The sequence below is a fragment of the Lissotriton helveticus genome, chromosome 11, assembly GCF_964261635.1.
Source record: "Lissotriton helveticus chromosome 11, aLisHel1.1, whole genome shotgun sequence".
Lineage (NCBI taxonomy): Eukaryota > Metazoa > Chordata > Amphibia > Caudata > Salamandridae > Lissotriton > Lissotriton helveticus.
The window spans coordinates 163,460,706-163,487,352 of NC_136072.1; the positions used below are offsets into that span (position 1 = coordinate 163,460,706).

Here is a 26,647-nt window from a genome sequence, read left to right on the forward strand (position 1 = left end):
CAAACTGCCGCCGGTCTGAGGAGTGCCGGTGCTACGTGACCAACAAACGCAATGGCAGGCATTCCCGGGCACATGCACAACCCCTGTCACATGGAACTGTACCGTGCGCGAATGCTGCATCTGTTGGGATCTGTGCCAATGGCAGTGTTGTAAATCAGTTACCATCTCAGTTTCCATCTTGCCCACATCACCTGCGTCCAGCCCTGGTTCCACTGTTGATCATGCACATTCAAGTGCCCCATGAAGGTCTGCTTATCCAACGCAATGATAGCTGAATTGGATTATGCCCTAACAGTGCCTCCCCTGTTGGCCCATGAACAGGAGTGTCACCGGGATACCTGAGCATGGGATGCACTGATCTTTGGCGTATGTGCCGGAAGTTATGCACGGGAGGTTGCACAATTCCTTGTGTGCCGTGACCACATCGAGGCGCTACCCTATTGGGCTGTACCGCGGATAGGGGAAACGGTGTGGACTGTGCACATCTGCCCGGACCAGGAAATGGATTGGGTAACCGTGGTGTTCCTTGAACCCAACAATGACGTACTATTGGAACACATTGCCCATGAAACTGCGCTGGTATTCATGGACGAGTAAGTACGTTCCTGCAGCCACAACGGATGGTCACCCACAGCACAGGTCCCAACACCTTGTTGCATCGTGGGGAATGCTCACATATCCCACCACAACAGTGGACATGTCTATCTTTGTCTGGACTCAGAATGCATGTGCGAGGAACTACGCGTGTGTACACACAACTGTGCAAGGTGAGGCACTTCCATGGCCGGAGCAGCACAGCGTCATTTGGCAACGTTCACAAATCTGACATACTGCGGGAGGGGGGACACACATGGCAATGTAGCACGACATGTGACCTTGTCGGACCCTCCCACCTGATCACTGTCAACAGAGCAGACAGTCGGCGCAGTCCGGTGGCACAGCACTATGCAGACCCCATGGGCTGTGAGTCGTGTCTACTCACTCGGGGCAATGGGGAGACGCCAAACATCACATGACTCGTCCAGGAAGGCAAGGTGGGCTAAGACCGTTGCCATCCGTAACGATTGGTATACATTTTTGCACCTCCATGTCTTGCACCTTGACATGTCCCCATGCTGCGTGTAAGCGTCTCAAGCATGTCCCTGCTTGTTTTGGCACTTGCCTTGTCCGTACTGACACTCACATGTCAATAAAATCCCCGCAACTTCACAACTGTCCAAATGTGATGAGTGTTGATTAGATGTATGAATCGTGCACTACAATGAGCATCGTGATGCCTGTACAATGGGGTGGGTCCCTTAGGCCTGCTCCACATCTGTGAGACAAACACTGTGTTCAGGATTATTGCTGGCAGGCCTGTGCACTTACGTGTCTCCAGCAATGTGAGTATGGTGTCCAACCTCTGGCCATGTGGAGCAATGCTATGAATCAAAGCAGATTGTGTCCACACTGATGTGTGTGAGTAGGTATGCGACATGAAGTACTGGTGACACATGTGATGTAGGACACCACTTCTGACCTGCTACCGATTTGGTCATTCCTACACAAAGCCCTATTCCATACATGGACGCGTGTGCCTACGCTGGGGGGTTGTGAGATTTACGTTAATGTGCAACAAGGCCACAGCTAGTACTCACCTTCACAGACATCCAACTGCCCATGTGGCTCAGGGTTCAACATGTGCATTGATGTCATTTACACGGGCGTACCTTCTTGTGCATTAATCAAAATAACAATACCTAGGCAACTTCGGGGTCCTGTTAGGATATCAGGTACAAAAACACATTGATAATGAGAACACAAATGTTGTGTGCAGTGAAGCAGTGTACAGGACAGAATAACTAGTATAACAATTTCATATAAATCTGATTTATTTAACAAATATCACAAAGAGTATATTTTATTATTTTAAAAAAATATACACAATCAGTCAATAAAAGGATTGATACATAAGGTTTCAACATATATATCACAGTTAAAAACAATTTGCACAAATAAAATTATACATTTGTAAAAAACAAACAAGTGGATAAATGAGGAATCTCTTGTGCAATCATTGTCCATACATACATACACACTTTCACACTTGAGTGAACATAGTCATGACACATCTTTGATTTTGAATGTTTTATTCACATTCTGGTGCATTCCGGAGCTTGAGCTGTACATAGGCATGCCAATCCCATATTACAAGGGAGCCCAGTGGTGGGACAACTAGAGTCCTCTGGGATTTGGTGAGTGATTTGGGAGAGGGAGAGTGCTGTCCACTGCAGGATTGCTGTGTAATAGTCAACCAGTGAAGATATAGCAGTCCACGTCGGGGTCCAGGTGAATGTCGGTTTGTGCCTACTACAAAACTTGAGAGATGTGTGCTCTTAAGACCACACGCCATTGTGAGTGATTTAGAAAAATTAGTTGATAAATCAAGGGTGGCGATAAATTATACAAATGAATGCACTAGCAAGCTCATTAATAAAGCATCACTTGCATAAAACAATACAGGGAGTGGGAGCCTTTTAACGTCCAGAGTGCAGGAGATCAGATTGGAGCTAAGTGTATCAATGTACAAGATAAACAGCAAGGGCGCGAGCAAGCACCGTTGTCGCATCCCTCACTCAATATGAATTTCCTTGAATACTTCACCCTTTTGGACTGACTCTAAGCCTGGCCTTTGTGTTCTTATGCAGGGATGCCAGGAGATGGACTAATGTCACGCCCAACCCCATTTCCTGTAAAAGTAGCTATAGTTTGGAATGATAAATGCAGTCGAAAGCCATGGAAAGGTCCATGAATGTGAGGTATAATGGGGTTTGCTTGGCCACTGGGTACTTGCCTAATATCAAGTGCAGGGTCGGGTATTGCTCTATCATACCTATACGACTGCAAAAACCCTATTTGCAGGGATTTTGATTTTATTTTCCTCCACCCACCCGATGAACCTATTATAGAGAACCTTTCTGAGAATTTTGTTGGGGCAATATCAGCTTGGCAGAGGGTGATCCCCCTTCTTGAAGATCGGTACAGTGGTGGATGAAGCCCAGAAGCCAGTTATAGGTGTTTTGAATTATTAAAAACATTTGTCAGCAAGGGGGCCCAGAGACTGATGTTACATTTTATTAAATCAATAGGTACAGCGTCTGGGCCCGGTGCTTTTCCCCTGAGCCCTGCTGTGTAGCTACTATAACTTCCTGTAACATGACCTGTATATCAAGGTAGGGATCTCCCATCTCTAAAGCCTGGGGAACAAGCTCCCCAGTGGGGTACATTTAGGCAAAATATGCCTCCCACGCCGCGTAACCCTGGTCGTCCGATTCGGCTACGCCCACGGAGTAGGCGTAGTGTTGCCTTCTACGCATTTTGCATAGACAGCGTAGCCGGCAACACTACGCCCACTCCATGAGCGTAGCCGAGTCGGCCGCCACCCGCCTCCCTCCCGCCCTCCCCTAGATACATTATTTAAGCAATTACCCTGATTAAAACAATTTTAAAGCACTTACCTTGTCCGGGGCTCGTCCGGGGCTCCCTCTTTGAATAGCGTCCTTTTCCTGGAAACAAATGCACATGCGCGGCCGCCCGCGCATGCGCTTTGGTATCCAGGAAAGGACGCTATTCAATGAGGGAGCCCCGGACGAGCCCCGGACAAGGTACGTGCTTTAAAATTGTTTTAATCAAGGTAATTGCTTAAATAACGTATGTAGGGGAGAGCGGGAGGGAGGTGCGTAGTGGGGCTACGCGGCGTGCGGGAGTGGGTGTAGCTTCTCGCCCTCTCCGCGTAGCTCCGTGGAGCCCCACTACGCCCACTACGCCCAGGAACTGATCTGGGTCACCGTCGGGTTAGCCGTTCCCATGACTGAAACAGCATTCCAGAAGGACTTGCTAGTTTGGGTGGAGACTGCATGAGCTAGGATGTCCCACCAATGGGTAATAACTGCTTTCCACCTCTTTGTTGTGGCCCTTTTATACTGTTTCCAAAGAGTGGCCGTGGCAGCCGAGTCCCTTGGAGGAACGGTTAGGGCTCTTCACAATGCTAGATTTATTGCCTAGCCAGTACTTAATCCTTATTGTTTATGACCACTTTATCCAAGAATTGGGGTGGGTTTGGGAGTTTCCAACACACTCTAAGATTGTCAGTGGATGGCGTAAAGTGGCACATTCCTACCCAAACGTAAAATTCTGCCCTGGATGACTCGGTCAGGGCTACTTCAATTGGGTTGTGATTGCCAAAGTTGGAGCGTATAATGGTGCTGTGTATCAGCCGTTTACTTAGGTTACTGGAGACCAAGATACAATCAACAGCAGACTGGCTTTTCCTACCCTTGAATGTTGGCCATCCCATATTTCTCATAACCACCTCCTCTAGCACATTAGGCAGGTTCACTGAGGAGAGGAAAACTTCCAGTTCCTTGACCCTCTGAGTAAGACCTACATCAATATCAACCCTGTTCCTTGACCTTACAAGGACCAACCTAGCATTAAAGTCCCCCGCTAAGCACAGAAACACTTGCTGCCCTTCTCCCGTTGCTCTCCTAATGAGTGAATCAATACATTTGAATAAACCAGGTAACCTCCTGTTTGGGACATTAGCAAAATCATTGTTATAAAAATTCATTAGGTACAGTGGAAATCCCCCTTGTATAGAACAGCTTGGAAAACACAACGTGAGGTGTTTAAGGCCACAGCGCGACCTCCAAGAGATAGGTTTATCAATATAGTTAGAACCCCAGAGGGTCAGAGCAAGATGGGGTAGCTGGGACGGTAAAGCATGGATACTCATCAATTCAAAAGGGTTGGGGTACCAAGTCTCTTGTAGCAGCAGGATAACATAACTTCTTATGAATAGTTGCCCTTCTGGAAGGGAGAACGACCTTTAAAACGCGGTTGTTACACTGTGATACCAGAAGAACGCGGTCATTACAACGCAAGTTGTTATAACGACTTGCGCTGGATGGTGCTCTACACTAAGGAATAGTATGATTTACTATTCCAACACCTTCGCTACTGTTCCACACACTGAAGTTGGAATAGAAAATCATACTATTCCTAAGACCAGCACCTCTAGCACAAGTCGTTGTAACGACTTGTGTTGTAAACTACTGCGGTGTAAATGTATGCGATGCAACGTCATACATTCTTCTGGAAGGTGTGCCATAGAGTGGAGTACTGGAATGTTCCAGCTTAAAGTTTTCATTCTGGAGCCACTTGTCTTTGGGGTAGGGATATTTAAACTTAGGGATGGCCAGTCCAGAAAAACCACAGCCTGTTTTGGCAAGATACCATTGAAAGATAGTCCAGGTGCCCCAAGTCAAACAATCTCTTTAAGGCCTGATAGGGCTGTAAACTATGTACCATGTCCAAATCTGATTGATGCTGGTAACTTGATGGTGGTGGATGTATCCCCTGCTTGGGAGGTTTGTAGAAATACCCAAGGGGCAGAGTAATGATTCTTGTGGGTGCATGGAGACAGTCCTCGTGGAACCCCAATAGTTTCTTGGCAATGGCCGGCTGGCTAAAGTTCACAATGATCCATTCATCCTCCATGTTTTTTAATGAGGGACCCACTCATCCAACCCTGCGTAGCATTAGGATTTAATTCCTCTCTGCCACATTAAATGCTGAGCCAGTGGATGACCCTATTGTGCAGCTGCTCCCAGGTCTCAGTTTGGATTGGCTTTAACAGGGGCCCTCCTGCCAATATCAGCATGTAAGGACATACCTCTGGAGGTAAGTTTAAGTCTGAGACACTAAGGGGCATATCAGCAAGCGGTAGCGATAATTATCGCTGGCCGCGTATAGCGTCCAAAATCCTAAAGCCACCAAATGCCGTATTCTATCGCCCGGTCAACGCAATATTTACAACGCGCATCGCCGAGGCGATAGAAATCCTGGCAATAGCGGCGATAAGCATAAAATATCACTGAAATACCAGCGATATGATAAACAGTTAGAGTCAACATTGTAAATAGGGAGATGTGGATCTAGCATTATGATCCACCTCTCATGCAACATATTGCGAAGTCATGAATTTATCAGGCGTAAGGAACTAGCGATAGACCCGGTTAGCGGTAGTTTAAATGACGCTTTAAATGACGCTAGAAGTGTTAGCGATTATCTAGTTAATAGTGACTAGCCGTTTTAGCGATTATTCCCACTGAGTTTCAGTCGGGAACGCCTACCTCGCATCTCATCAGCGATGCGAGGCGAGGCGCTAAAAAAATGGGCACAGAGGCATGGATTCACGAGTTAGCGTGTCCATGCTAATAGGGCGTTAGAATTATCACCGCTTTTCGTCCCAAAACGGACGCTAAAGCGGCGATAATTCTACCGCCGTACCTTGTAGAGATGCCCTTGGTTTGGGAGCTAACAGCCTGATTCATGTACATGCCGTTTTGCGTGTCCCTAATAGCGAATCATAGCGATTCGCTATTGAGGACACGCAAAACGGCATTCATGTAGGAATTGCTACTTAAATAGCGATTCCTACATGTTCTTTATTTGCGAGTAGCAATTTGCTACTCGCAACTAAGATAGCGATTTTAAGGGTGCCAGGGGTGTCCAAAGGATGCCCTGTAGCACCCCTAAAATGCACTTTTGGACAGGTGTTGCGCACACACATGTCCAAAGGACATGTGTGTGTGCTACATGCAACTTTGAAAAATGCTTTTAAAAGCATTTTTCTGAGTTTTTGCTATTTACCGACAGGTCTGACCTGTCGGTAAATAGCGGCCCCAAAAGTCCAAAATCGCTATTTTGTTTTGTGTCATGAATAGCATTTGAGGAATCTCTATTAGAGATTCCTTAAATGCCATTCCACGCAAATATGCGAATTCTTACATAGCGATTTTTGCATTTGGTATCATGAATACTAAATGCAAAAATCGCACTCGCTAAGGGCCAGATTCTCAGAATCTGGCCCTTTGCGAGTGCAATTTACCTACATGAATCAGGCTGTAAGTTGCTTTTACCCTTGTTGTCAGGGGCCCTGCGGTCCTGTGCATTCGTGAAATTCAAACAGGGGTCGATACGACTGTCATTGCGGGTGGGTCCATCCGCTTGCCCCGAGGCAATAAGGGCATAGTGCCAAAATTAGAGCTGAGGGTCATAGCGAGCGCCAAGGGGACTGTACTCTGATTTTCAGTGCTCTTAAGGAGCTAATTACCCCTCTCTTTCCTTGACGCTCGAAACAGCAGGCATGGGTGTCGTTGCAACCAGTGGTGTTATTTTGGTTAATAGCCAGTGGGATAAATTTAGTTTAAGCTAGCTAGTTGGGCCTCCAAGGTGGTCAAATGCTCCTTAATTAGACTGAGTGGCTCATGCAAAAGGGTGGCGAATGTTTTACATATTTCCTCATTGTTGCTGCTAGGAATTCATGCCTCTGTGACAGCCCTTGGAGTTCCTTCCTTCCCAGAGTCCTGTAAATTGCCTTCAAATACGTCAGAGCCTCTAGCCACACCTGCAATCCCCCCTCCCTTGTTCCACGGATAATCTGCGCTCCCAGGGTTGGATTGGGATTCAAAATCGGCCTGGGCACGCTAAAAAAAAGTGGCCCACATTTGCATATTTCCTTTCCTCAAAACACTGCTTCGGTGAAATATTATTAAAAAAAGGTGTGGGAGAGATACAAAAAAATGCACGGGTTTGTTTACACTGGTGACTGAAAACAAGTGAGGCCACTTCTGCTCAGGCCCCCTGCCCCTCTAGGTGTGCATACATTAATGGGCCAGCCCTGCCACAGAAAGAAAGTGGCACCTCTGCCTGTAGCTAAACGTGAGGTAATGAGCGCCCATCTGCCTCCAGAAAGGTCACTCAGACACCCACTGGGCCGCTGGCTGTATCCGAACAACAGCGACTGTGCCCAAATCTGCCCCCAGACTGCTCCAAAAAGCAGCCCACAGTTGGAACTCAGCACTGGCCCCTCGGGCATTGCCCTAGTGCCCGCGTTACCAATCCAACGCTGTGCGCTCCGTTAAAGCAGTTTCATTTGTGATGACGCCCACAGCTCATTCGAACATAGTGTCTTTGCTAGACATCCTGCGGGGAACAGTGGTGCATCCATACAGCCCATGCTGTGCGTGAAAATTGGAGAACTCCCTTGCGGCACTCCTAGCTCTGTGGCTAATTGGAGGTCCTTGTCAGAAGGTAGGCCGCGGACGGGTGCAAGCGGGTCTGACCATAGCCCAGGCGCCGCCCACGTGTTCCACGCCGCAAGAGAAGAGCGTAATGTTGGGCAGTCCCCCCCCAGGCAGCAGCTGTGTGCGTCTAGGTCCATGGTACTCATAGTACGACCGCAGCAGGCCTTCCTTGGTAGCCCGCGGACCTTGCAGGTAATTTACCCACGGCCCCCCAGAGAGAGAGAGTGAGAGGAGAGAGAGAAAGTGGAGAGAGAGAGAGAGAGTGGAGAGAGAGAGTGTGTATAGAGAGAGAGAGTGGAGAGAGAGAGAGTGGGAGAGAGAGAAAGTGGAGAGAGAGAGAGTGGTGAGAGAGAGTGGAGTGAGAGAGTGGTGAGAGAGAATGGAAAGAGAGAGTGGAGAGAGAAGGAGTGGGAGAGAGAGAAAATAGAGAGAGAGAGAGAGAGAGAGGAGAGAGAGAGTGGAGGGAGAGAGAGTGAAATGAGAGAGAGTGGAGAGAGAGAGTGGTGAGAGAGAGTGAGAGAGAGAGTGGAGAGTGGAGAGAGAGAGAGTGGGAGAGAGAGAAAGTGGAGAGAGAGAGAGAGTGGAGAGAGAGAGTGGAGGGAGAGAGAGTGAAGAGAGAGAGAGAGAGAGAGGAGCGAGAGAGAGAGTGGAGAGAGAAAGAGTGGAGAGACTGACTGACTGACTGTGAGACTGAGATACTGACTGGGAGACTGACAGACAGAAAGAGAAAGACTGACTGAGAGAAAGAGAGACTAACTGACTGTGAGAGAGAGTGGAGAGGGAGAGAGAGTGGAGAGAGAGAGAGTGGGAGATAAAGAAAGTAAAGAGCGAGAGAGTGGAGCTAGAGAGACAGTGGAGAAAGAGTGGAGAGAGAGAGTGGAGAGAGAGGGAGTGGAGAGAGAGTGGAGGGAGAGAGAGTTGAGAGAGAGTGGAGAGAGAGAGAGAGGAGAGAGAGAGAGAGTGGAGAGAGTAGAGAGAGAGAGACTGACTGACTGGGAGACTAAGATACTGACTGGCTGAGAGACAGAAAGAGAGAGGCAGACTGAGAGAAAGAGAGACTGACTGACTAAGAGAGTGAGAGACTGACTGGCTGAGAGAGACAGACTTGCAGAGAGAGACTGACAGACAGAAAGAGAGAGAGACTGACTGAGAGAGGGAGACTGTCTGACTGAGAGAGAGCGACTGACTGACTGAGACTGACTGAGAGAGACTCATTGAGTGAGACTGATTGACTGACTGACAGAGATAGAGAGACCGACTGAAAGAGAGACTGACTGACTGACTGAGAGAAAGAGATTGACTGAGACTGACTGAGAGAGAGACAGAGAGATACTGACAGGGAGAGACTGACTGACTGCGAGACAGACTGACTGACTAAAACTGACAGAGAGACTGAAAGAGAGAGAGACTGACTGACAGAGAGAGACTGACTCAGAGAGACTGACTGACAGAGAGAGAGACTGACAGTGAGAGAGACTGACTGACTAAGAGAGACTGACTGACTAAGAGAGACTGACTGACAGAGAGAGAAAGAGACTGACTGACTGACAGAGAGAGAGAGAGAGAGTGACTGACAGAGAGAAAGAGAATGACTGACTGAGAGGAGAGAGAGAGAGAGAGAGAGAGAGAGAGACTGACTGGCTGAGAGAGAGACTGTGCTAGTGTTAACAATGTTGATCATATTAAAACAGAAAAATTTAGACAGAAAAATGTATACAATGGGACAAGAACTATATTCACGAGTTTGTTGTAAAACAAAGCATACACATGTTTTAATTCAATTCATACAGTTGTATAAACAATTCACATCATATTTGTACATTAAAATCATGAATTACAAAGGCAATGGCCAATAAATAATACACAAAAAAATAAAAAGATTGCACAAAAACAAATAAAATTGTTCCAGAGAACAAGTGTCACTTGTTCTCTGGAACAATTTTATTCTGTCTACATTTTTCTATTTTAATATTATCAACATTGTTAACACTAGCATAGTTCACCTCCCGTGTGTGTGGTTGCTTCACAGGAAGGGTGCAATTATATAACTTGTGACCTCTTGCTCCAAAATTGGTTGGACCATATAGGCTGTCTGGCTGTTTGTGTTAGGGACACTACCTTTTCACAAGTGATTATAGCATCCCTTTTTGACATATTTCCAGGTTTACCGGGATTGGTAAATCTGAGAATGTGTTAAAAACCATGGGATTTGCGTGGGAACTCCCACCACAACACCCATGCAACGCTCCCTTGCGCAGAGTAATGCAACACAGCAATTTGCACTGCATTGCATTACTCCATATTTATGAAGCTATTTAAAGCCAAGCAAAGTGGCTTTGTGTGGCTTCATAAACATGACTTGGAGCTTTGCGTCATGCATGTATGATGGTGCATGGTCAGGCCCGGACTGGCCATAGCGGGCACAGGGCAATCCCCCGGTGCGCCGCACGGGTATGGGCCGGTTTTGGGCCCCTGGGGGCGGTTTTGGTTTCAGGGCCGCTTTTGCAGCATAGCTGCAAAATCGGTCCTGTACCAAAATCGGCCGAAAACCCGCCCCCGCAAGGAGTTCGGCGGCACCTCCAACCCCCCGGAGTGGGGAGGGGGGGGGGCCTGCCGAGCACTTTGCCAGGGCCGGTTGTGGTTCCCAGTCCGGCCCTGTGCATGGTGCAAGCATGATGCAAGACCCTCGTAAACATGCCTCTGAGTTTCTATGAGGCACTGTGCATGTATCCCTGTTTCTAACTCATCTCGTAGTTCAAGGTTGAGTTGGACCAGTGAGTCAACCATCATCGACAAGATATTCGGCTCTTCGCTGCCACCTGACGGAGACCGCCCCTGACCACTTCATGGGGCACAGCGTGCACCTCTGATCCAGTGATGGTGGACCCTGATTTGCTCTTCTTGCGCGCGCTACACTTAAGTATGGCATCCCATATCCCAGGCTTTGTTCCCACATTATGCCTTAAGGAAAAAATGTCACTGGTTCCAAAAATAACTCTTCGTGGCCTGGCGCAGGGCCCAGTGCAATGCACATATTTGCCAATTGCTGACACAACCCCCAGTTCATTGCACTAGCAACTCAGTCTAGGCTCTGGCAGAGACAGCAGAGTCTGATGGAAATACAAGGCAGTCGCTAAATGAAAAACGATGTCTCGTGACTGCCCTGGTCCAGCTTTGAACCATTACATCAGACTTTGAGGTTTTGTGAGCTCATGCTTCCTTCATCTTGCCCAATAACTTTAAAACAGAAAGCTCAATATGGAATCATAATTTGACATTAGGAAAGGGCTTGGTATATGCTTCCCTTAACTGCACTTAAAAGTTTATCAAGAAACAAGTACTTCCAGTGACTTCTTGAGAAAGGGCCTATAAATATGGGAAAGAATATATTAACACTTAGGGGGTCATTATGATGACGGGTGGACTTAGTCCGCCCGCCATCATATCGGGACCCGGGACCGCTCGCCATAAGGGCGGGGGTTCCGATCAGGGCATTAGGATGCGCCCGTCACACAGGCGGGCGCATCCTGTATATGTACCATTGCGGCGGGCGAAGCAGAAATCTCCATCCGCCGCAATGGTAAAAGTGCAAGTTGTGCTTTTCTAAGCGCGACATGACAGGCACGGTGCCTGCCATGTTGCACTTAGAAATGCGGGGGGGTACCATAGGTACCCCCCATGTGCACCCCCCAAGCCACGGACTCCCAGGGGGCCCGCAGGGGGGCCCCGCAGGGAGTCTCCGCATGCCTTTCCGGGCGGCATTGCCGCCACGGAAAAGCATCAGCAAAAGCCCATTGTAATATGGCGGGCGGTGTCTAACAGACACCGCCTCCATATTATCATCCGGGGCGGAAAACAGGCGGGCGGTGTTTCACACTGCCACAGTCCCCTCTGCGATCCTAATGTGGCGGGGGAGAATTGGGCAATAGATGACGGGCAGATTTCCTCCGCTAGGCTGGCGGTGGCCACCGCCAGGCCACCGCCAGCCTGGCGGAGGAAATCCTCCCGACATCGTAATGGACCCCTTAATGTCGGGCTTGTACCCCAAAAGTCACACAAACCCAACAGAAAGTGTTGTATTGGGATTTGCCTTCAAGCGCAAATCCTGATTTGTGTTGGAAATTAGCTTAAAGTGATGAAAAGTAGAGGTGTGAGATACTTGCTGCTACTTTGCATCGGAGCGTTCCCTGGGTGGTGCCTGCCATTCTTATGCAATCACCTATAGGTTTTGACACAAATCCCTATCTACTAACATTGACAGATAATGACTTTCGCCAAAAATTTATTCCTCCTCAAGGCAAGTGTCTAGCTTGAGAAACGTTTTTGGGGCATATTTACAAACCCCTTTTGCCACCAAAGCATCACTTTTACTGAAGTTGTGGTGGTGATAAGGGCGTCACTTTATTTACAAGGCCGTGTTACGCCAATTAACGTGGCTTAACGCTGCCTTGTAAATAAGGCCCCCTTTCATGTAGTACTTAGAGTGAAAGGGGAGGGCAATGGGTGTTGTGGTGGGCGTTCCACCGCAACACCCATTGATTTTGACGCTGCCCCCTATTTACAAGGGGACGTAAATTGGAGGCAGCGCCAAAATTAAGACCAGGGAAAACCTGGTCTTAAACAGGCGAAACGAGGAGTAATGCTTAATTTCTTCTCGCTTTTGCTGTTTCCATGTGAGCTGCCTTGTGCAGCACATATGGAAAAAGCAAAATGCCTTGGATTGTTTTTGTGTATGAAGGTGCCCCTTCCTGCACATAAACAATCCTTAAAAAACATGACATTTTGTAACTTTCATGTGTGCTGCATTAAGCAGCACACATAGAAGTGACAAAACGGCATTTCAGAATTGTTTATGTGCAGGAAGAGACACTTTCCTACACATACAAAATCCTCCCCTGCACGCAGACACCCTTGCACTATGGTTCAAGGGTGCCTGCGTCGGCGCTACACTGCTAAGTGTAGCACCAGTGCAGGGGAAAAAGCAGGGCTGCATCATATCTTTGTGAATATAGTGCAGCCTTGCGTTTCAGAAGTGGCAGTGAAGGTGTTAAACCATGACGGCCAACGCCTCACTCCCCCACTTCCTTGTACATACGGCCCATAATTTTATAATGGGAAGGTAACCTTTCAAAAAAACATATGCTTGACATCAGACACACACACACCGTAGACCTATGCTGCAATGTTGTGTGCATTGGCACAAGGAAGCCTATAGTGCCCCTCACAGAACCTGTGGATATATTGCTTAGTTGATAAAAGCTGTTTCATGTAACAACTGGTACAAACGTACAAGATTACATCCTAGGCTCATCATATGTTGATTTACATCATATATGATTTTCCATAGCAGTAGATTAAGTTATAAGCATTTGCAAAGATAATCGGCCTAGTTTTAATTTGTTAACACATATAAACACAGGCATTCTTTAAAGAGCTCTAAATGTTATGCATGCACAAATGCTGCCCTATTGGCTTTGACAGTGCTAGGCAAAGCACCAAAAAAGGGTTGCCTTTTAGACAGCTTGCAAATGGAGATGAAGAATTGAGACCTGGATTTACTAACTATTCATGCAACGCAGAGCAGCAAGGCAAGTTGTTATGCCTCGTTGGTTGAAGAAGAAAGAGATGTACTGCACCTTATTTTAAAAGATATGGCAGCAAAACACCACGGGGCAGATTTACAAGCCCCTTGTGACATCTTTACAACACTGTTGCGTCAGTTCTGTAATGCAGCGGCCTGGTAAACAATGCGCCACTATGCGACATATTTACAATATGACGCATCTAGTGAGATGCGTCACGTTGTAAAGCCCTGCGCTACATTATACCTGTGTTAGGTATAATGTATGCGCTGTGGGCGTTCTGACGGTGGAAAGCCTCGTAAAAGTGATACATTGAAATCTACAAGATTTCACGGAGTCACTTTTAAGACGCCACTGCGTCAAAACCTTACGCCGGCGGCGTAAGGAGTGACGCAGCATGTTAGGAATTGGCATTCCTAACCATTGCTGGAGTTGTGTCGTGCTTGCGACAAAACTCCAGCCATGAGCTGCCTTTACATCAGAAGATGCGTCACGCTTCTTTCCATCCTTGCCCCAAGGTGCGCTGCATGGTCAACACTCCGTCCATCATCCCCTTTGGTTTTGCTTTGTTCGCCCTAAGTTGGCAGGGTATGCCCAGACGTGGGTCCCTTGCTCACTTTGCCACTGGATTCAAGATAGCCTGGCTGATGAGGGTTATGAACCTGAATCAGGTCCCAGGATGTTTGTTTCCGGTCCAGGGAAGACATGGCTTGGCAGTTCGGGCTGGACTGTTCCCATGAGGCACAGGGTCAGACTGATTTGCATATGGCCATGTCTGAACTGGGGTGGCGAAGTGAGCTAAAGAATGATGATGGATTAAAGCCAGATCAGTTGACTGGGGGTGATTGCTTGCAATGTTCAACACTCTGTCCATCATCCCCTTTGGTTTTGCTCTGTTTGCCCTAAGTTGGCAGGGTATGCCCAGACGTGGGTCCCTTGCTCACTTTGCAACTGGATTCAAGATAGCTTGGCTGATGAGGGCTATGAACCCGAAACCGGTCCCAGGATGCTTGTTTCCGGTCCAGGGAAGAAATGGCTCAGCAGTTCAGGCTGGACTGTTCCCATGAGGCACAGGGTCAGACTGATTTGCATATGGCCATGTCTGAACAGGGGTGGCGGAGTGAGCTAAAGAATAATGATGGATTAAACCCATATCAGTTGACTGGGGGTGAGTGCTTGCGATGTTTAACACTCCGTCCATCGTCCCCTTTGGTTTTGTATTGTAAATGCGGCGCATCCATGGTGGCGCAAGGCTATTTTTCCTTGACGCAAATATGCAGAGATGCACCAGTTATTGTAAATCTGCCCCCATGAATGATTGTTTAGGTGCAGGAAGGTGTTCCTTCCTGCACATAAACAATCCATGATGGCTATTTGTCACTCCTATGTGTCCTGCATTGTGCAGCACACATAGAAGTTGCAAATCGTCATTTTTTTAATGATTGTTAATGTGCAGGAAGGGACACCTTCCTGCGCATAAACAATCATTCATGTTTTTTTGCTGTTTCTATGTGTGCTGCTTTGTGTAGCACACAGACATACAGCAAAAACAAGGAGAAAAAGAAGCATTTCTCCTGGTTTTGCCATATTAAGTGCAAAAACAACAGGTGATGGACAGAATGCAGAACAATGTCATACATTCACCCCACTACAGAGATCTGGGCCTAAGTCCATCGTTTGTTTGCTCGCCATTCCAGTTTGAACCCAGCCATATGCAAATCAGTCTTGACCCTGTGCCCCATGGGAACAGTCCAGCCCGAACTGCCAAGCCAGGTCCTGAACTGGGGTGGCTTGGTGAGCAAAATAACGATGGATTAAACCCAGATCTGTGACTGAGGGTGAATATTTTGCCATTGTGCAATATTCCGTCCATCATCTTGTGTGTTTTGCTGTTCACCCTATGTGGGAAGGGTATGCCCAGACATGGGTCCCTTGCTCACTAAGCCACTGGAGTCAAGCTATCCTGGCTGAAGACGGCTGATAGCCAGAAACCATAGCCAGAAACTGGTCCTAGGATGCTTGATTCCGGTCCAGGAAAGACATGGCTTGGCAGTTCGGTCTGGACTGTTCCCATGAGGCACAGGGTCAAGACTGATTTGCATATGGCCATGTCTGAACTGGAGTGGCTTGGTGAGCAAAATAACGATGATTTAAACCCAGATCTGTGACTGGTGGTGAATGTTTTGCCATTGTGCAACATTCCGTCCATCATCTTGTGTGTTTTGCTGTTCACCCTATGTGGGAAGGGTATGCCCAGACATGGGTCCCTTGCTCACTAAGCCACTGGAGTCAAGCTATCCTGGCTGAAGACGGCTGATAGCCAGAAACCATAGCCAGAAACTGGTCCTAGGATGCTTGATTCCGGTCCAGGAAAGACATGGCTTGGCAGTTCGGTCTGGACTGTTCCCATGAGGCACAGGGTCAAGACTGATTTGCATATGGCCATGTCTGAACTGGAGTGGCTTGGTGAGCAAAATAACGATGATTTAAACCCAGATCTGTGACTGGTGGTGAATGTTTTGCCATTGTGCAACATTCCGTACATCATCTTGTGTGTTTTGCCATATTAAGACCAGGTTTTCCCTGGTCTTAGTTTTGGGGCTGCCCCATATTTATACCACCCTTGTAAATATGGGACAGAGTACAAATCAATTAGTACTGTGGCAAAGCACCCCCCACAACACCCATTGCCCACCCCATTCACGCTAATTATAGCGTGAAAGAGTGCCTTATTTACATGGCGACGTTACTGTGGCAATAGGGACTTGTAAATATGCCCCTATATGACACAAAGGCGAGAGCTACTGACGTTGCCAGCGCTGCATTTGTAGGATTCATAGCTTCTTCACAGCTGCTCTAAAGCACTTAAATTGACAATGTACATCTTAATAGAGCTTCAAATTGCGTTAAAGTCTGCAACTGCATCATAAATATTTCAGTTGGATTTAATTGATTTCTTTTACTGTTCCAGTATTAGAATAGTCATTAACTTTGTCGTTACTTAACATAGGTTATCTGATCCATTGTTTTTTCCCATTTTACCCTTTTTTGTGATGATTAAGTGCCATATGTATCAAGGAACCATTTTGCGATTCTGTAATAGTGATTTTTAAGAAATCGCTATTTCAGAATCGCAAAATGGTATGTATCAAGAAAATTGCAATATTTTAGCGATTTCTTGATATTCCTTAATTGCGAAATCGCAAATTGCGAATTCTTCAATTAAGGAATACTTCCCATTCATTTCTATGGGCCAGGAGGCCCATAGGAAGGAATGCGAATTTATTCTCAATTTGCGATTCGCAATTTGCTAATCGCAAATTGAGAATAATTTCAAGGGTGCAGAGGTGTCCAAAGGACACCCTGTTGCACCCCTGAAATAAGCATTGGTGCACATGTGGTGCACATACATGCCCTAAGGGCATGTATGTGCGTCACATGCCACTTTGAAAAATGCGGAAATGTGCATTTTTCAAGGAAATCGCAACATACCACCAACTAGAAGTTGGTGGTAAGTTGCGATTCCTTAAAGGCATTTAGCAATTTTTTTTGGCTTCATACATTGCATTTAAGGAATCGCAAAATTTGCAATTCCTTAAATGCAATCGCAAAATAAGGAATCGCAAATTTTGCGATTCCTTATTTTACACTAGATTTTACTTCATACATACCATTTTGCAAATTCGCATTAGCAAAGGCGAATTTCGGCCTTTGCGAATGCGAATTTGCTTCATGCATATGGCCCTAAATAACAACAAGCTGGATTTGTTTAAAACAAATGTGTGCACAAATGTAATTATTTGTTGGGTGTGTAAAGCATTCCGCTGATTTACACATGACCCATGGCAACTTTACAGCACTTAAAAGTAAACTTTACACCTTATTATAGCATTAAATTGCTTTAAAGTGTGGATAATTCATACTTTTGTTGGAACTTAAAAACGTCCTTTCCAGCTGCAACCATTAGTATAGTCATTGGCTTTTTCAATATTCCCAGGACAAGTATCAATATACTTCCTTCGGGATGCTAACTCACTACGTGTTAGGCCATTGCTGGCATCACTATAATATGTGTCATTGCAGAAATATGTATGAATGAGCCCAATAAACTGGCAATCTAAATGATTACACATTGAGGGCCCGATTCACAGAATGAACTTAAGACTAAATCCTAAACTTACTACTATTTGGTATTCACAGAATGCACTTACTACTTTCGGGATTCACAGAGTGAACTTACTACTTTCGGGATTCACAGAATAAACTTACTACTTTCGGTATTCACAGAATAGATTTAAGACTACTAACTCCAAGTCCGAAATCGGGGAGTAAATTCCGGCCCGGAGGCGGAGCTTCCGGCTTGGGGGCGGAGCTTGCGGCCCGGAGGCGGAGGTTCCGGCCCAGAGTCGGAGCTTGCGGCCCAGAGTTGGAGATTTCAGCATGGCAAAAATCCCCACCTCTGAGCTGCAAGCTCCGCCTCCGGGTCGCAAGCTCCGCCCCCAAGCCGGAAGCTCCGCCTCCGGGCCGGAATTTACTCCCCGATTTCGGACTTAGAGTTAGTAGTCTTAAATCTATTCTGTGAATACCGAAAGTAGTAAGTTTATTCTGTGAATCCCGAAAGTAGTAAGTTCACTCTGTGAATCCTGAAAGTAGTAAGTGCATTCTGTGAATACCAAATAGTAGTAAGTTTAGGATTTAGTCTTAAGTTCATTCTGTGAATCGGGCCCTGAATGTTCCTTTTCACATGTGCAACTGACTTTTTTTGGGCCAGGTACATTAAACTAGGCTGAAGCAATTTTCATCTAATCTTTCACAGGGACTACAACCAAGATACTTGGGGCTGCCAAGTTTAATTCAGATTGGTCCAAATGTTTCTCAGTTTTTATTTATTTATTTATTACTTCATGTAGCACAAACTCCTCCCACCAGGGAATTCAGACATCATTGGCAAGAAAAAGCTTGGATGCTTCTTGGCGCACCTCAATTACATTCTATTGGCTAAAGCAAACGCCATACAACTTGCCAACTGCAAAACACGGAAAACTATAAACTTTTGGAAAATATTAGTTAATGTGAACTAAGGTTACATTGAACTGAAAAGTTGATGTAATATAGAAATATATCAACCATAGGAAATTTGTCTTTGGCATGTGAATGCATGACATAATCAGGTATTTAAAAGCAGCCAAATCGCGAATCATTTTTATCTCTTTTGATAGATGGATAGAGAAAAGGCAGTCCAGATTTTCAATCCAGTGCTTTGCACAATATACTTCCAATACTTTTGGTGTGCATTGTCTCGACACTGTCCTATGATCTGTTTACAACTCGGGCTCACAAACTTAGGGGTATATTTACAAGCCCCTACTGCCACCCCAACGTCACTGAGAGTGACGTTGAAGTTGCGATAGGGGCTCCGCCTTATTTACAAGGTAGCGTTAAACCAATTAATGTGGCTTAACGCTGCCTTGTAAATAGGGCACCCTTTCATGCTGTATTTAGGCACAAAGGGAGGGCAATGGGTGTTGCAGTGGGCGTTCCACCGCAACACCCATTGATTTTGAAGCTGCTCCATATTTACAAGGGAGGCGTAAATATGCTGCAGCATCAAAATTAAGATTAGGGAAAACCTGGTCTTACCCCGGCGCAACTAGGAGAAATGTTTTATTTCTCCTTGTTTTTGCTGTTTCCTGAACATAAACAACCATTTCCCCCAATGAAGACAACCTTGCACTATGGTGCAGGCAGCTGAACTCAGCGCCAGCGCTAGTTGAAACGCAGGGGTGCATCGCATTCTTGTGAATACGGCGCATCCCCGCGTTTTCAGATTGGAGAAGCGTGGTGTTAACAATGTTTGCCTAACACCACGCTTCTCCATTCTGTTGTAAATATGCCCCTTAGTGTACCAACCAGCAAAGCGATTTGATCTGCTCTAGGCTTAATTTGTAAAAAAATAAGTGCCAGGGCTCTAGTCAGCAGGCCACTTCCACTTACATTGCCCATTGCTGCTGTCAATTACATAAACAGCATAACTAATAAGTCGCACTCCTACAAGTGTTACAATTCTGACAATTTCAGGACCGCAATGGTAAAAGAATGGCTTTGGCAGCAGGTATTAGTCATTCTTAACGCCTTAACCGCGGCAGCAATTCCGCCACGGTGCAGGCGTTCTATTAAGTGGGCGGGGCTGCGATGGCCGTTGGCCGTTCGCAGCACTGGGGAGGGAGTGCCGCCGACGGGAGAACGGAAGGGGTTAAATGTATATTGAATTAATAAACAACAGTAGTTGTACTCATCTCTGAATTCAAAAAAGAGCGCCACCATGTGGCAGACTGTCATAGGTGCCGGTGTTGACAATCAAGTGCCGGAAACCACCGGCTCAAATTAATCACTGGATAAATTAGATTCCTTTGATTGGGGAATTTGTGCAACCGAAATCCATACCATACAATCCGTACTTGCTCAATTTATGCTAGTTTATTGCCATCATTTAACCCTTAGTGAGTCCGCTTTCAGATCATCGGGCAGAAAAGGTCCTCAATTTGCAGTGTCAGAAGGGATTTTAGGCCATTAGAGATTCTGCTTACATGGAAGGAGCACTTTCAGTGAGGACATTGGGGCATATTAGCAAGAAATAGCGATATTTATCGCTAAATGCGCTTATCGCTGCCTATCGCTGGATATGTTAGCGGAGAAAACCTGCTATTAGCAATGTTTTTCTCCATTGTGCTAAAATATCCAGCGATAGTGGCAAAATGTGTGAATATCGCTGGAAATCCAGCGATATTCACGCATTAATGCCAATGGGGACTTAACCTGAAAATCCACCTCCCATTGGATAAACAGATAAGTCATGTTTTTAGCAGGCGTTATATTATAGCTATAATCGCGCTTAACGCAATTTTTTTTATCGCTATGCCTGCCTTGCTAATAGGCGATAGCTATGTTAGCGACTGCTTTCAGTCGCTAACAGTTTGGGTACGCCCACTGTGCATGTCATTAGTGATAAATATCGCTGACATGCAAAGCGGGCCCCAAACCAGTCGCTATCGCCTAAAAGCTGTCGCTAACTGCTTTTAGCGACAGCTTGCTAATGGGGTGATAGAAACATCGCCGCTTTAGCGGCAAAATGTGCCGCTAAAGTGGTGATTAGGACCTTGCTAATATACCCCATTGTTTTTTTATTTTCTGTAAGTAGACCTCTCTAGCACTGCCGCTGACCCGCTAGTAGTTTACTCCTAGTGAATGGAACACTTTGTTGCTTTTTTCTGTCCTCATCCACCATGCTTTTCAAAGCACTGCCAACAGGAAAAGTCAGCTTTGGAACACCTGCCCTAAACAGAATAGGTCTTCCGACAACCTGCCAATGACAGTCGTGTGGTGGTTGACTCGCTGCAAAGGGGTATCGGAGAGCAAGGCTGGATGATGCTCAGCTGACGGAAACAAACTCTTTGACCACCTCTAAATGAGGCAGTGGAAAGGTACAATAGGTAGAACATGGCCTCCACCAATTTTCAGTGGATATCCCATTGCACCCATCCCTAAAAGTCGTAAATGCTTATGTTTTGGTCGAAAAATGTATTCAAGCGGTGAACATTCAATTAAGCTTCGTTGCGGTCATACAGGGTGGATAACTTAAGATTTTTTCCATTCATCATAAATATGATTCCCTGCAAGGACAATGGTATCCAGTAATGACATTGTCGGTAGACAACAGGATGAATGAACTGTCTTACGACTGTGTTGGTGTTGTGTTTAGTCTTTGAAGGTCCCACTGCACTGCAAACATAGTCACCTTTGAGACCCGTTGTCTTAACCTTCAATTGTTTATTTTTTCCTTTGTTAGGTTGTCTGGTAGTGGTGCACCTTTGACCTGTTGATTCTTTTGGTGGTCTACTGTTGTTGTTTTTTTATATCCGTGAAGTTATGATTTACAAACGCCTTTGGGCAGTACTACAAAAGGAATTCTAGTTGTTCAGGTTGAATCTTCCACTGACAATGACTTTACCTTGTCTGGCAGCATGCTATTGATTGAGAATTTTTTTATACAGTCATCACCACATACCATGGATTTTGGTCCTTTTACTTTTATTTTTCCCAATGGGTAGTTACGTAATATACCCTAAGCCCTGAAGAAGTCAAGTAAGACGAAACACGTGTTTGCTGTGCTGTTTGATCGGACGTGTTATGCGAAGACATACATTGTTCTTTTTGTGCATCACATACTGTCTGATCTTTTACCACCTGCATTCAAATCATAATGTTTTGTATCTATTAGATTGACTACTGTGATTCATGCTGTATGATGGCATTGTAAATATTTGACCTATCATTTTTGATATTCATACTTATGCTATGTATTTTGTAATAAATCTGAATGATATTTTGCATTACTTTTTTGACTTGCGTGAATTACAGTGCTCCAGAAAATCCTGCAAAACCATTGATATTGGTCAGGGGCCTTGGGGACACCCAAGAACAGGACAAGTGGATACAGGGACACTCTTGACTGCTGGCAGGTGTTCCTTTGGGGCGACTAATGCAAAAAGAACAATTGATGGACAGAATGCTGAACAATATCAAACATTCACCACAGTACAGAGATCTGGGCCTAACTCCATAGTTTGTTTGCTCCCCATGCCATTCCAGTTTAAACCCAGCCATATCTAAATCAGTCTTGACCCTGCTCTTTTGGGCCTATTGTGACCCTCCACTCCAAGGTACTGAGTGGCTGGAACCTGTCAGTGATACAACACCTTCAAATCAGGATAAGGAGGAGTAAGTCAGTGGGCTGGACACCTGGGAGCCCTCTATGAAGTCCTGGATATATCCTGGTCCGGAGTCCAGTTGGCATGGGAAACTGAGACCTAAACAGATATTGATTACGATTCTTAGGGCCAGATTTATAAATGTGTCCCACAACTCAGCACAGCATCCAAAGTTACTGAGCATGCACTGCATGAAAGGTAAAGAGAAGAAAAGTGTCATATCTATCTTATGCTACAGTGCAGCACACATAAAAAATGTGGAAAGTTTTATCAGGCTGACAAGGTTTTATGACCCTAGTACGTGTGTTCAGGCTTCGTCAGAGTGCTGGGGATGATTGCGAGGTCAGGGTGAATCAAAGGTGACTAATAGTGAATGAAATGGCTGCAATATCTAAAATGGTTGCTGCTTACGCGCACGATGTGGCTCTTGTTAAGCAAGATGGCGCCGGCTAATGTTCACGTCTGTCGATTATATTTTAACAAATGTCTGCGATTGCTTTTAAATAAAGCAATCTTTTTATTTGTAAAGCACCTTGTATTCTTTAAAGGAAAACAAGATGCTTTAAAAAAAGTTAATTAAAAGTTTATTTTTATTTTTTAAGGGTAGGCAGGTGTCCGTGGGACCACTGCCTGCTCTTAAAAAACGCTGTACCAAACATTCACATAGGGGAAGGGGTCCCTTGGGGACCTCTTCCCATTTGAGAATGGGTTATCACCTACTTAAAGTAGATCGTAAAATGCGAATGTTTTTCAACCGCATTTCAGTCACAAAACATTCCTACATACCAATGCAATTCGGTATTACGAAGGGACGCCCTAAACACGCCCCTTCCTAATAGCCAATCGCAAACCCATTTTGCGATTCGATAGCAGGTTACCAAATCACAAAATAGGGTTTGCTGCATCTGAAAAGCATTTCAGGCTCGTTTGTGAAGGCAAAAAGGCTTAATGCATGTACCCCTAAGCTCTGTTCTGCTCTGACCTCAATGGACTCCAAGGATGCCCCTTTGAAGAGCCTGCAACTGGAGAGGGAAGCACCCGGAGACACTCGCTGTGGCTGTAAGAGAGATGACCCATGGTTGAAAAGCCGTTTTACTGACCATGGTGCAGCTGGTGAATCAATTGTTGGCAGATGGCTGCAAATCCTATGGGTTGAGGCACAATGACTGTCTGTGTCCCCCTCGCAAAGCAGGCATAGCCATTTCTCTGCAGCAATCTTCCATATGCACAAATCGCGCTGCGCTTACCTCCCTTTAAATTAAGTGATACTTGAAAATTGTTCGGCTTGATCTGGGACCCATAGTCTTCTTGATGAACTACTCTCATGGACCTCTTACCACCTATATGTCTGGAAAGGGCAGGATATTTCTTCTCCCTGACTTCCAATATCCTAAAATGTCACTGCTATACTGGGATTCACCAGCATCTTTGGAAGAGAGAATTTTGCTTCAATAAAATGGTGCACGGATAACCCTTTCCCAGGCCTGATGGATACCGTTACTTGCTTTATTGTTAAAATGCCAGAGAAGACACAAACGACCTCGTTTAACACTGGTGTTACATAGGATTTTCTCTTTTAAAAACATTCGTGTCTTACTTCAACTATCTCTAGTATTACTTTACGGGATTTCTTAATTAATTTTTCTGTGCCACTTATGTTTGTCTTACATGTTTTCTGCATTATGTTGTCCTTTGGTACGATGATAAACTATTACACATAGTTTATTCTTTGTACTGCAATACAATGAATTATTTTGTACTATGATTACATCTTGTTTGACGCAAGGTCAATGCTTCTTTGTACTGTACTTTGGTTATTTAAATGCCAATAAAAATTATTCAACACTAAAAAACATTCTTTAACTTGTACAATTGGCTCGAGTTTTTCTGATATGCAATTGACTGTAATACATGTGTTTTTGATGTTGCACTTGTCTGATCACCAAACACACTGAGGACCCTAATTACACTGGATGTTCATTGTTGTTTATTATTCTTTTTTATCAACATTTCTTCTGTGAATGAATATTACAAAATAATTCAACATATTTATATTGCATGATGTGTATTCATTAGTTAATGTTATTTCTGTCCAATAACTAATCTATTGGTGGATTCGATAAGCCACAAATGCTTTTGCTAAACCAAACACATTTTTCCAAAATTACCCCTCTTTGCAACATTGTTGTTGTTTACATTCTCAGGATTCTTAAAGTGATATGAAACGTCTTTTTTCCTGAACTCTGTACATTTATAAATTGTTTTGTCGCATCCAATAAAGTTAATTTGATGATGACGACATGCTCAGGAGTGAGTGGCAGGCAGATCCAAATACATGCCAAGTTGTGGCGAAGAAGTGATGTATGGTTGTTATTTTGGTTAGCAACACATGTTTCCAGGATGGTTAGATTATAGCTTTGGGATAGATGGTTGGTTAGTAATATGAGTGCTGCTTGGTTCTGCTAGACATACTGCATGCAGATTGTGTCGTGCGGTCTAGGGTTTTAAAAGGGGCACTTACGCGGGCTATGTAATGCAATAACTCATTTGGATGTTTTTTCTCACTTTAAAGGAAACTTGCCAGTGAGTCAAGGTCCTTGACTTTGGAGAACTGCTTTACATACAGATATGTTTCATGATAGTGATAGAGCACGCGGGACCACTAGCTCAGAATTTACCATACTCACCTGGGCCTATAACACATTCACACCTTGAATACTAATCCTGCCTAACTAATTACTAATTAATCGCTTATCAGTACTTTGGGGTCCTTTAAGGACTTATACCTGTACACAATGACTTACCAATCCTTGTCACCTTTGCTATAAGTTCTAGGGATCGAAAAGGGAGTTAGAATAAACAGGTAATATTTAAACACATTTACTTTTCCTGTAATAACCACTGACTCGGGGAAGGTTTAAAAGTTTTATCTATGCAAGATTTTCTGAGTCAAAAGAAAGGCCACAATACCGTGACCATAAATTTTACAAGCAAGAATATAATCAATAGGACATAAAGTTTGTAAGAAATGACAGCAACACCTTTAAACATCGGTACCTGGGAAGGGTGAGAAAGAGAAATAGTACAAGGACATATCACATGGATTATATTTACCTAGAATGGTGCAATAACCAATCCTGGCCACGGGCTGGGGCAAACAAGGACCAGGCTCCTGACTAATCAGGTGCCCACGGGACAAGACAGGTGCAGATCAGGACAGGTGACCTCCGCAAAGTGCAACGCCAGCGTCACACCCCTCTCTAGCAAAATTTGGCACCCCCGACTGGGTAATCGATAATTTCCCAGCAACACCTCGATTCTTCTGACAGAGTGCTCCGCCAGCACCTCTGCTCTCGATCTCCTATAGCATGCGTTGGGTCAGTGACAGGTCAGCTACTCAGACAAGTTGGACAATTTCTCTATCTAAACGTACCTTAGTTATACCATTTCAAAGGCAATGTACCACCCCTAAATGTTGCAAATCTATGTGTACCCCTTCAGTGATTGGTCAGAAAGACGAGGGGAGGTTATCACACCATACTAAGATGAGGTGATTTCAATATTCGTTTCAATTGATTCCGGTTACCGCCCATAATTTATTTTCCCATGCACTTTTATTCCACCCAGCAATACTGTTCAACAAATTTGATACAATTTATATAGCTTCAGTTCCTCCTGAGGTCAGAAGGGCATTTTCTCATAGACATCGTGGGTAAGATGATTCTTGGCTGTGGTTCAATGTCAATGCTTCAGCAACTTAGGAGCATGAGTGCGCACGCGCAGCTTTTCCAAGATGGAGTTTGTATCAGTATTCAGGCCCAAGTACGAGCTAGCAGCAAAGTCAAAGAGAAACATATTAGAATACAAAAATAAATGAATGCACTGTATACCACTTATCTCTACTCTAAACCCAAGTTTTGCATTAATAGTTAAGCAGAACGAACAAGTTTAGTACAAGCAGCAGAATAAGCATTAGCATGTGAGGTTTAAAGCAGCCATTTCTGGCACTAGTGCGCAGAAGCGAGAAATTCCCACCAAAAGCAGAAGTACGTCACACCACATAGATGTGGCAGACGTATCAGTTCCCGCGTTTTCGGCGGCCATTTTAAGACACTCAGGTTAATGTTAGTAAAAGCACATTGTCAAGCTTCCCCTGGATACTAAAAAT

General features: G+C 45.1%; 1 protein-coding gene across 1 annotated transcript in view; it reads left to right on the forward strand.

The window, feature by feature from the left end:
• The first annotated feature begins 538 nt into the window (after positions 1–538).
• The window catches only part of LOC144790758 (uncharacterized), a 92,806-nt gene continuing 66,697 nt past the window's right edge, over positions 539–26,647 (forward strand). Inside the window, exon 1 of the mRNA XM_078665460.1 lies at positions 539–593. Coding sequence (XP_078521586.1) covers positions 539–593 — 55 coding nt within the window. The remainder of the gene's footprint in view (positions 594–26,647) is intronic.